This window comes from Maylandia zebra, linkage group LG1 (assembly GCF_041146795.1).
Source record: "Maylandia zebra isolate NMK-2024a linkage group LG1, Mzebra_GT3a, whole genome shotgun sequence".
NCBI classification, from domain to species: Eukaryota; Metazoa; Chordata; class Actinopteri; order Cichliformes; family Cichlidae; genus Maylandia; species Maylandia zebra.
Window position 1 is genome coordinate 15,647,378 of NC_135167.1, and position 12,431 is coordinate 15,659,808.

At 39.6% G+C, this 12,431-nt stretch overlaps 1 protein-coding gene across 2 annotated transcripts; it reads left to right on the top strand.

Moving 5' to 3' along the window:
- The first annotated feature begins 1,265 nt into the window (after positions 1-1,265).
- tacr2 (tachykinin receptor 2) lies at positions 1,266-10,542 on the top strand. 2 transcript variants are annotated; one of them, XM_004539458.2, is made up of 8 exons: positions 1,266-1,646; positions 2,372-2,536; positions 3,722-4,017; positions 7,659-7,853; positions 9,329-9,479; positions 9,603-9,722; positions 9,799-9,875; positions 9,967-10,542. In XM_004539458.2, the coding sequence occupies exons 2-8, from the start codon at positions 2,402-2,404 to the stop codon at positions 10,268-10,270; spliced, it is 1,278 nt and encodes a 425-aa protein (XP_004539515.1). In that variant the 5' UTR covers positions 1,266-1,646; positions 2,372-2,401; the 3' UTR covers positions 10,271-10,542. The 2 variants fall into 2 exon arrangements, with proteins under 2 accessions (XP_004539515.1, XP_004539516.1); XM_004539459.2 differs by lacking the exon at positions 1,266-1,646 and adding an exon at positions 2,011-2,144.
- Positions 10,543-12,431: the final 1,889 nt, after the last annotated feature.

Below are 12,431 nucleotides of genomic sequence, written 5' to 3' on the forward strand. Positions count from 1 at the left end.
TAAACCGTCACTAGGTTTTGAATAAAGTGTACACTCACAAACCTGTCAAATCTGTACTTGAAAAGTTGGCTACTATAGCAGTATAGTGTTACAACATGGCATTTGGGTCTTCTAACTAAAATAGGAACATAAATAGTGCCATCTTTGCCGGACCTAGTCCACATGTGGTTGACAGACACCCTGCCATGACACCGGTCAGTCAGTAGTGCCAGCTTGATGCCAGATCCGGGCCAGACCTGTTTTCTATCAGCCTGGGCAACATAACCCAAACTACAATCGGGCCAGATGTGGCATGCCATCACATAAACAGTGCCATCTATGCCGGCCGTGGCCCATATCTGGATGAAATACGTCTTATCATGCCAGCAGTCAACCAGCAGTGCAGGCTTGATACCAGATCCGGGCCAGACCTGCTTGCTATGTGGGACAGTGTGAGCTGAATTCTGGTAAATGCTGGATTTCTGCTGTGCATTTTTTTTAATGACTAAGTGGTAAGAACAAGATGAAGAACCTCAAACAAAATTCACAGACACAAACCATGTTCCTCAAAATTGAACAACAGTTTGGAAGGCTAGAAAAAGCATGCAGAAGGTGTAGACAAGAGAGTCTCATAATCCTGCTGCTTTTAACAATGCAGTTAAAAAAGAAGGACAAACTCTCTACAGTCATGCCAAAATCCACAAATGTAATCTCTTGGTGGGGACATTCTTACTTAGATGGATTTGTAGTGATTGCAGCTTGGCTGAACACCTCAATAATAGAAGAGCTTCACTGTTGCTTTCAGAGTTTTATTGAAAACTCAATTGAAGAATCATTTTTTCTCTAGCTCTCACCTGATTGTGCATTTTTAGCACGCTCAAATTCACAATGAAAAAGGGTGAATGAGCGCAGCATTCTCTCTTCTAGAGGCTCTCAGTATGAGACCACCAGGATAGACACATATGTGTGTCCTCGTTTTTTGTTTTTTTGTTTTTTTTTGTAGGCATAGAAGATGGGTAGTGCTGATGGGTTCGGGCAATTTCACAAGAAACCATCTCAAGTGTTTCAGACTTGTCGAGCGGTGAAAATTGACGGCTGTAAAGAAATTACAGCAGTAGCGGTAAAATGCAGGGGTACACCTCTCTCTTTCCTTCTTCTCGGACCACCCTAGCTTTCCCGTTCTCTGTCCAGGCTCTTACATTTGTTTCCCCCTCTCCATCATCTTGTTGATATTCGGCTATTTTAGAGGTGGAGTACGTAAATCAGGCACTGCTCTCACAAGTCTCGCAATTTTTAAATTTTCTGTTTAACTCTTAGTTCTTTCCATCACATTTATCTTTCTTGTTAGACGTTTATTTTGTCAGGATTTTACACCTCGTACCTCTCTTCATCTCTCTCCCTCTGGTAGTGGAGGATTTTGGCGCGACTCTGCGCGCACGGTAGCGTGCCTGAATGTCTGCGCTTCTCACTCTCAGATCAACACGAGCAAGTCACACATTCCAGTAGAGAGAGGCAGAATATATGCGTGTGTGAGAAGGAGTGAGCGGGGAATCCGGAGAAATACCTTAATGGATTATTGGATGGACCTGTTTGTCCTTTACGCAGAAGGAATCTGATTTTTGGACAAAAGCAATGGATTGAGTTTCAACTTGACCATTAATAGACGGGTAAGACAGATGAAAACTAATAATATGATTCAGGTTTAGGTTTTCTCCGGGTATTGTCCAGTGCATGAATTTATCACTTGTGGAGTTAAGGCAGCCAAAGAAACACACTGTATGTGACAAATGTGCGTAATTCATGCTCAGTCGTGCATCTATTTAGTTAATCTCAAAGCACCTTTAATGAATTAATAAATGAATTAAGATATAATAAAACAAAATAAGAAAGAAAGTCATTTTTAATTTTTTTTTTTTTTTAAACAATCGTCTTGTAGCAAAAAAAATTAAGCTGTCGGGAGAGTCTGGAAGTTGTCACCACGGTAATACTTGCATCCTGTTGTTAATGCTTGTAATCAAAAGCCGGATGCCGTCACAACGATTGATATGGTTGTCTCAAATCAGACTCAAAAACTTTAATACAAATTGAAACCGCCCTACTACAATGAACAGCAAGGAGATTAACACATTCGCACCTTGTTTTGGAGTTGATGCAGCTTAAAGCTAGTGCGTGTTGAAGTGGGAAAATAAGCTATTATTGGGGTGGTTTCAGTGCCTCTAATTATAGCGTACAAAACGAAGAAATCATTTTATAGACACAATGATACACACGCGAGTGTATTTACTCATAATCCCCCTACAAGAGAGTGTTTGTTTGTTTGTTTGTTTTTAATTTGTCGGTCATTGTGGATAATTACGCATGACGCACAACGTATATACAATTATATCTACAGGTTCTGTCACCGGTAAGACAGAAAGCCAACATGGACGCCGGTAGTCTGATACAACATATTGAACGAGATGAAGAGACCACTTCGTGGCCATTGTCGATGACCACTGAGTGGTTGGAGGACGGGAACGAGACGACCTGGAATCAGTTCCAACAGCCCGACTGGCAGGTGAGAGAAAAACACTGAGATAACAAATGAAAGTGATTAAAGTCAGAACTGCAGAATTTAAAAAGATGACATTTTGATGATGATATTAATGAAAGAAGTAAGAAAGACGACTCAGTGAAGTAAACAGGTGTATTCTTTTTTTTACTTGTATAATGTTGAAGGGTAAAAACCATATGTTAGTGACATCATTGTTGTGAAATCTAAGTAAAGTGCCTGAAACAGACAGAAACTCAACAGAATGAAGTAAAGGCTTACTGGTGAATGTGATTTGTCTCAGGGACAAAATGTGGGGCTGATTCAAAGGACATTTTCACTTCACAGACTGTATATTAGTTAAGTTATCTGAAGGCTTTTTGCTCATTCCTCTAAACACTTTTAACTCCCCCACAGTCATTTAAACCTGCACCACACCGTGCACAGTTTACAGTCCTCTCCTCCTATCTGTGCTTGGCTGTCTGAAGTAGCTCATTGCTTTACATTTCTGCGACAGTGGTTGACTGGGTATGAACAGGTGATGGATGTCAGGGTTTTCATTTCTGGCCCCAGATAAAGTGCAGCATGTCTGTCCTATTAATTTTCTTATAGGTCAGACAATGAAAGGAACGGGGTCTACAGATATTAAAAAATGCTGAAGATTGGTGGTTGCTTATCACAGAATAGACTTTACCTGGAAGCTGACTTTGATCGGTTTATCTCTCTTTGGGGGATGAGATAAACTAGGAATTCCCTGTGTAAAGAAACTTAAGATTTCTGAAAATGTTTGTTGTTCAGAGTTGTTACGTCTCAGGAGGTAGACTGAGGTATCTACTAATTGTAAGGTTGGTGGCTCGATCTCTTTTCCTCTTGTCATTATGTTGAGGTATCTTTGAGCAAGCTACTAAACCCTTAGTTTCCCCTGATGTATCCATCCGAGTGTGAGCGTTAGGATAAAAGCACTCAGACACAGGAAAAGATGTTTGTACAAATGGGCTAATGAGGGTTGTAGTAAGAAAATGCTTTGAGTGCTCAAATAAATTAGGAATGTGCTACAAAAGTGTCAGTCCATATACCACTTGCTGTAGACATCCTGTGCAGGGATAGGGTGGGGTTTGCAAATATATACGTATTTGTGAGTTCCTTTATTGTGGTTTTTTTTTGTAACTGCGTATAAGATGCTGACATTAAAGGTCTCCTCTCCTCTCCCAGGTGGCTCTCTGGGCTATAGCGTACTCCCTCATCATCCTGGTGTCCATCACTGGGAACGTCACAGTGATCTGGATTATCCTCGCTCACAGGCGCATGAGGACTGTGACCAATTACTTCATTGTCAACCTGGCTTTCTCTGACGTTTCCATGGCGAGCTTTAACACCCTTTTTAACTTTGTGTATGCGCTTCACAATGACTGGTACTTTGGCTTGGGTTACTGCAGGTTTCAGAACTTCTTCCCCATCACTGCCATGTTTTCGTCCATATACTCAATGGCTGCCATTGCAGTGGACAGGTAAGAACGCTCTCCTATAGAGTTCAGAATAAGTGAATAACGACAATGAACTATACTGTGCATTAAAAAAGGTAGACTGAACACTGAGCTGCAGACTGGCACAGCAGGCAATCTGGAGTACAGGGAAACCAGCATATGAGCATATGAAGTGTGAAAAAATCACAGCGTTAGGCTTGAAAATCTAGTTGTCTGAACATGTCTACAGATTAATGAGCTGTAGTTTAAATGTCATTAGAGGCGATTAGGAAAAGGCAGGGATGGAGTACCACCACCTTCACAGAGTTGAACAGCAACAAAAACATAGAAACACCTACACAAAAAGGGATTTAAATAGGTGAGGGGAGGGAGACTGGGGGCATGAGCGACAGGGGAAAAAAGGGGAACTCAGCACTGGAGCCAAAGGGATCATGTGAAAAATATGAGGTCAACTGCTATTAAAATGAACAAGTCATTACATCAGAGACTCTTTTGTGCTACCAATCAGACACTAATGGGGTGACTGATCCCCATTTTATGCAAACACTATTTAGAAAGTGCATTATGAAAGCAGTCAAAAAAAGGAATCATCACAACTTAATGAAAAAAATCAACATAGTGGCATATTGTTTCAAGCAACTAGCAGATCTGGGCAAAGGCATCTCTTTTCTGCAAGAACACGGATCATTTTCAGAGTTTCTGGAAGAATAAGGGTTTCGACATTTGAGCTCAAACAACAGCTCCTTGAGGAGCATGATTTGCTCTCATTCTCAGCAGGCAGTACAAATGAAAATGCTGCATGAAGGAGATATGGGTCAGCAGGCGGACACAGATGAAACACAGATGCCAGTAATGCTTACTGGAGCATGAATGGTCAGCCCGAATAAAATATCATATACTGAGTAAGGTATAAAATCTATGCTCAGTATGTGATACTTGTAGTAAGATAGTTACAAATTTATAGGACCGACCTTATGCAATATGACACTCCTTCAAGATAAAAATAATCAACATCAAAGAAGGGTGTTTCACCCTAATGACAACCGTACAATGATTTTGAACACACAGCAGGAACACAAACTGAGAATTAAATGTGTTATTAAGAACTATTTGTTTTTTGTTTTATTTTCATCATGATTTACTTGATGAACTCAGAATTGTTCACCTATATATGATGCAGCAAAACCTCTTTGTGGATTTAGACTATCCATAAACTCTTATGATTGTAATAAAGCTATCTTATATAAAATAAACCATTATGGGATGCAAAGAAAAACTAGAAAACATCCAAGTCAGTGTGGTCCTCCTCTTGGAGGCTTGACCTAAATCCCACAGAACACCTGTGGGCTGCTGAAAAATGTCAGATCATTGATGTTTTAGTGGGGATGACCTGACAGCTTTGACTGAAACATGAAGGAAACCACAGCTGTCGCAGCAACTTTCTGATTTTCCAAGTGTCCAAGTGTTTTCAGGTAGCTCTGCAAGCAAAATGATGCTGGACTAAATACTGAAACATTATAACAGCAATCAGCAATCTTTAGTATTCACGGGGAAGGAAGGTCTGGAAAATGTGCTTAGATTGCTGCTCTGTTGCTCAGGACCTGGATAACGAGCAGATAATGGAAGAAGGACTAGCTTTTTATTTTAATTTTGAAAGTGTGAATCATTTTTAAATGGTATTAATCAATTCCCAATACTCTTCTTTTCCATTACTCTTATAGTATCTACTTTGATGTGACTTTTTAAAAATCTGATGCAATTAATTGTCTTTTTTCCTTTTTTTTTTTCTGAAAAAAGCAGTTTATTAACCAAATCTTTCTAGCAGATCCATTAATTCTTACTGGGTTTTTTTTGGCTCAGATTGATCAAGGTGCTGGAAACATTGACATGAAATTCTCACCAAATGTCAGTAACAACCCATCCAATGCAAAAACGCAAAGAAATCAAACCATTGATTTCCATAAATTATGTGTAATAATAAGAAAAGACAGAGGGGGGAAAGTATTGAACCCGCTTACTGAAATGTATGTAATACTTTGTACAAAAGACTTTGCAGGTAATGACAGAAACTAGTCACATGCTAGTCAAATTACTCAGGTGTGATTTTGGCCTATTCTTCCTCACAGACAGTCTTCAAATCCCGAAGGCTCCTTGGGTCCTATGAACTCTCATCCTTAGATCAGTTACATGAAGGGTGATGTATGCAGAAAAGCCGCCCCACAGACTTTATGCTTCCAGTATTTCACAGGATTGTTCAGCAAACTTTGAACATGCTTCAACATGCTCTTTCTTTAGCAGTGGTCTGTGTCATGTTCCAGCATGGTGAGCGTGCATACAGGCCATGATGGGCGAGTGCATTGCTTGCTTTCTTTGAAGCAATTATACCTGCTGCTTCCAGGTATTTCTTTGGCTCTCCACAAGCAGTCCTTGGCTCTTTGACAACTTTTCTGATAATTCTTTTCACTCCTTTGTCTGAAGTTTTGTGGGGAGCACCTGGTCATGGCTGGTTTATGGTGAAATTCCACTTTCAGCTAATGTCCCCAACAGTGCTCACTGGGACCTAGAGTAGTTTAGAAATTCTTCTGTAACCAATGCCATCAGTATGCTTTGCAACAATAAGGTTGCAAAGGTCTTGAGAGAGCTCATTGGTTTTACCCATCATGTTTCGTGTAACACTGCAGTAATTTCAGCTGGTGTCAATAATTTCCATGTCTTTTTGCATCTCCCTTTCTTTGTGTTTTCAGTACTTTTCCCCTGTGTCATTTCTCATCACTACACATAACATATATGGTTTGATTTCTTTCCATGTGTGGATTGGATGGGTTGCTACCGACATCTAGTGAGAACTAGATGTCGGTAAAAAGGAAATAAAAACTTGTTATAGGTTCTACTTTCAAACTTTCATCTTTATGCGAAACGTTTATGTAAGATCTCATGAAGCTGTTATTATCCACAGAACATTGACAAAGCCACTCCACAATAATGTAAGTTTATGACTCATAACCACAGATGACCGATTTCACCGTAATTTTAACAATACCATGCAATAGTGCTAAGTTGAAAAAAGTAGACTGCATACTGGTTGAGATGGGTTGCCATAGCTACCGCATTCATTGGCAGTTATTAACATTATTTCACCTTCAACTTTTAATGAGGTAACTTCTGTATTATATGGTAGATTGGCGGGAAAGGAGTTTTTTAATATACCATCATTAACCTGAATTACGGGATGTCACTGATTTTTAATTATTTTTATTGTATCCGAATATTTTTTAAAAGGATTGCGTGGGTTTTAAATGGTTATTATCCTGGGCTTTTATCACTTGACCTCTGACAGTTAGCATATATTCCACAAATAAATAATTACTAAAGAAATGTTTTTGTTTGTTCAAAATAGGAAAAACACTTTGAAAAAAGGTTGTTTAAAACAAACACTCAGCAGGAACCTTTTGATTACTGCTCAGCTTTGAAGCTGTTGTTTTGCAGCTGATGGTTTGATTGATGAGTGGGTAGTTTTCTGTCATGAAAAGAAAATGTCACTTTTTTTCACACACTAAAAGCTTTAAAGCATTGCCCTGTTTTCCCTATCAGTGCACCTATGACTGAGTTTCTTTAGACAAAGACATGTGAAGGTGTAATCATACAAAAGTTTCTGTCTTTTTCAGGTACATGGCCATCATCCATCCTCTGAAGCCTCGCCTCTCCTCCACCTCTACAAAGGTGGTGATTGCCCTGATATGGATTGTGGCAGTATCACTGGCGTTTCCTCAGTGCTACTACAGTGTGACAAGATTTTATTACCCCAGAACTGTGTGTATGGTTGACTGGCCTGATGATTATGGAGGAACACATCAACTAAGGTGAAATAAAGAGGCACACACGTGCATAGATGGATTGAGCAAAAGTTTCTACTTAAGCACTGGCAAAAATATCTAAAAGAAAGTTGGACAAAAACTGAATAAAATAAATGTTTACATAGAAGGTAAAAACTTTGACCTCAAGTTGGATCTCCAAATTGTTTTTCTTCTGCTCGGCTTCATTTCTTCTAATACAGCATTTAAAAGTGAACGAGGTTGATCAGATTTTTACATTTACAATGAAAGCAAGCGAGGAGTTAAATGTTGCTATGACTGCTCAGGTTAAATCAATCTTGTGTTCATCTAAAACATCAAAGAACTCCAAGGCACTCTCCTTTTAAATAACATTTTAAAATACCTTTATTAAATGTTGCATGCCAAAATGCATTTTGGCATGCAACATTTAATAAAGGTATTTAAGAACTTTGATTGGAAAGCTAAACAGATTTTTTAGAAAAAGTCAGCTTTTCAACTACCGGCAAACTTGATTCCCCACCGTGTAGGTGGTTTTAAGGTCAAACAAGACTATGGCATGAAAATTAAGCTTTTTAAAAAAGAGCCTTGGAAGTCTTTCATGTTTTAACTTATATATATGTCTTCCAAAGTGCACTTCAGATAACACAAATCTAAATCTAAGAAGCTCTCCTTCACACAAACTGTTCAGATCTCACATTCATGTTTACATTCATTCTTGTTCATCAACCTTGTGTTGTGTGTCCTCATAAACTCTGTGCACGTGACGGGTAGCAGAAAGATTTGTAAAGCTCAGTTATTCAAGTTTTAATAGTTTAAAACTTGAAAATAGTTTCAATAACTTGACTCTTTCATATTTTATCTATTGTATAATTCATCAAAACCTCTATAAGTTGCTAATGAGCATACATTTTAGAAGTGTGGCAGAAAGGTCGGTTATTGACACAGGTTCAAGCTGCAGAAGGCAGCTGAGGAAAGGAAAAGAAGGAAAGTGTCTTCATACATGATTACTTTTGAACTTTATCTTTGAACTCCAAGGACAAATCCATCTGCCTGACTCCTTCAATTTGATCTTTATGTACTCATCTGATCTCTGTGATTGGCTTAGGTCTCCAATAACAAGCTTAATTCTCTAAAGCCTGACAAAGAAAGAAAATCACAGACAGGAAGACAGAGCCTTGGCTTCTCTGAGACCTCTTGCACTAAAACTGCTGGAAGGTTAAAATGTTTGTTGCTGTTTTCTGCCTGACATAGAAATTAAGCATTTAATATCCATGTTGCTAAACAGTTTCGAAGCAATTTTCCAGGTTTCATCAAATGCAAAAAGTAGTTATTGCTCGGTGAGAGACATGTAGAAAAGCACAAACTGAAAAAATTTAAATGGTATTGAATTTGCAAACGGCACACTAACATCGGATTTGTGGTGATGGCTTGGTGATAACAGCTGACACAATCTAAAGGTTGAATGTTGTGTTACCGTTTCTCATCTCTTTTTCTCCATGTAGTTATCAGTTTGCGGTTATATTGCTGATCTACCTTCTCCCTCTGCTGGTGATGCTGGTGACATACACTATAGTCGGCCGATCGCTGTGGGGTGGGCACATCCCTGGAGAGGCGTCAGACCATTACCATAGCCAGATAAATGCCAAGAGAAAGGTTACACTGTTCCTTTTTTTTTACTACTCAGTTTGACTACAAATCCTCTGAGCTGACCTGATCTTAACAGAAAAAAACACAGCAGCAATTACTCAGGCTCATATGTCTTCTTATTTTCCATAGGTGGTGAAGATGATGGTTGTGGTGGTGGTGACGTTTGCCCTATGCTGGCTGCCCTACCATGTCTACTTCATACTGGGATCATTTAACAGAGACATTTATAAGCAACATTACATTCAGCAGGTTCACGGATGCCTCTCTGTTTTATATTCTTGAATCTGTAGTTTTGTGTTTACTCATTATTTTCTGTCTTCATCAGGTGTATCTGGCCATATTCTGGCTGGCAATGAGTTCAACTATGTACAATCCTATTATTTACTGCTGTCTAAACCAAAGGTGATCTGGCAGTAATTGTGCCGAGTTTAAAAATAATATTATAGCTTCAAAAACGTCAGTAAATCGGACATAAATCCATCTTTTCCTGCAGGTTTCGCGCTGGTTTCCGTCATGCCTTTGCTTGGTGTCCCTTCATCAAAGTGTCAGAGGAGGACAAGATGGAACTGCAGCACACACACACCTTCAGAGTCACCATGACCCGCAGCCACCGCAATGACATGTCATCTATTAGAACAAACACTACATACGTCTCAAACACGCTTGCCAGCAGTGACCTGGTCACAGAGAGAGATGCTCGCAGACACCTTAAGAAGAACACACGCAACTCGCATCCGGTGAAGAAACTGGACGACACAAAATCTCCAGCTGTGGCGCTTATGGAGCACACCCAGTGATCGCTGACAGACATCATGATGAGGACATTCTCAAAGGGAAGGCAGCAAGATTTTTCTGAATTGTGAATAAAAACACTACAGCTGGTGGAGACAGAGGAAGCCCTGCGGAGTACTGGACAGAGTTAATCAAACTAAGGCATTCATTCCTGTGGATCAGGAACTTTGTATAATACACGATGGATGAATGAATGTGACTATCAAGCTATTGCAGCACATGCAAAACATTTAATTATGCCACTGAAACATTTGTGGCTGTGTGTAGATTAATCCAACCTTGATCTATTTACACTGCTCCAAGAAATTACGCGAACACTAAAATATGTTTTCATCGTGGTCAGATAACCTTTACTGATATACTTTGTGTAATTAAAGTGAAGTAAAAGTGGAAACCAAAATCCTCACACCAAAGTCAAACATAAATTCACAGGCTGTTCCAGCTTGTGTCATAATGTGCCTCGGTAATGTTTACTGGATATGTCTGGATATACTCCTGATGAGATACTGGATAGTATCCTGGAAGATCTCCTCCCAGATTTGTTTCAAGGCATCAGTGAGTTACTTGATAATCTATTTGGCTAGTTGACAGTCAGTCTGAGGATTTCTCTCTGGTATCATATAGCAGTCAGGGTATCACTGACCAAGCAGGTGGAGGTCTGTGCAAGCCTCCAAGGATATGCTTCCCCAGACTATCACTGACCCACTGCCAAAAGGTCATGTTTATCATGGCGTCCACAATCTCTTTAAAAGCTGTCATATTTGCTCAGTGTGCACAGGTCTCACTAAAGGACATAAGACCGTTGTAGGTCTAATTCTAACAGTTTTGTCAGGGGCATGCACATCAGTAGCCTTATTTTGTAGAGCTCTTGCAGTACTCCTCCTCACCCTCTTTAGAGCAAAGAAGCAGATACTTGTCCTGCTGCTAGGTCGTTGCTTTTCTACAGCTCTGTCCAGCTCTCCTTGTGGCACAGCCTGTCTCCTCCTGGTATCACCTCCACACTCTCGGGACTGTGCTGGGATACACAGCAAACATCTACTGGAGGAGGTGGACTACGTTTGCGTCCTAAATGGGATGCAGGTACAATTTCATGCAAATAGTAGTGTCAAGGACGTTAGCAAAAATTAAAACAAGAGAAAAGGGTTAAGGAAGGAGCAGTGGTCTGAGGCCACTTGATGCTCCTCCAGTGCAGCGGCTGTGACTTTCATCCTAACTGGACAGACTGATTTCCCTGAAGCTGAACTGACTTTGTGTCATAGTGTGATGATCAAGTGTTCCCTTCATGCTTTTAGAAGTGTATTCCACTCCAAAAGTGTCCTCCCCCCGTTGCCGTCCAGACCTCTACATGCTCTCTTTCCTCCATCTTGGACATTCAAGTGTTACTGGAAACATTTAACTGTGGTTACTGGTTTTCTTGTGCAGAGAACGGACAAACAGTCCAAACCCTTAATAATGTTGTTGTGTAGCGTCTTCATTTGATATAAGGCTTTCTTTAACAATTAAGCTAAAATAGGTGTTTTATTTAATTTCTCTTCTATATTAACTCTCGATAATCAAAGTAATTCACTCATTCTTTAAGTTTGCTGGGATTCAGAATTGGCAGCAACAGCGTAGTTAGTCTTTTTAATCTGGCTTTTACTCATATTGATTACTCATAAAACATTCAGAGATCAATTAAAGCTCAAAGTGATGTCAGAAAATCGCCAGTAAATACGCCTCCTTCTCCCATTTTTGCCTTAAATTAATCAGTTGTCTGGTTTGCATGTATTTGTTGCTGTGCAGTTCTTTCCCCCTTCACACATTTGTTACATGGTGCACATTAATACAGTATTTTTCCTCTTATATTGTGAGTTCACTGGATAAAGTCTACATTAAAAATTCAAGTGCCGCTACTTAGTACAATCAAATGTGAAACATAGTGATGCTATCTACTGAAGACATTCATGTAAAATACCCAGAAGTAAATATGAAACTTGTGGTTGTCGCACAGTTAAAGAGTCAGAAAATGACGCTTTAAATATTGTAACCTGTGAGCATTAGGTTTCAGGATGAAGTAAAAACGTTTGATTATTGGAAACTTTTTGATGTTTTAAGCACGCACTGTGGTTGTGTTAAGTGTCTTGTTGTCTATACGAAGCAGGATTTTTGTCGTCTGTGGCTGAAATA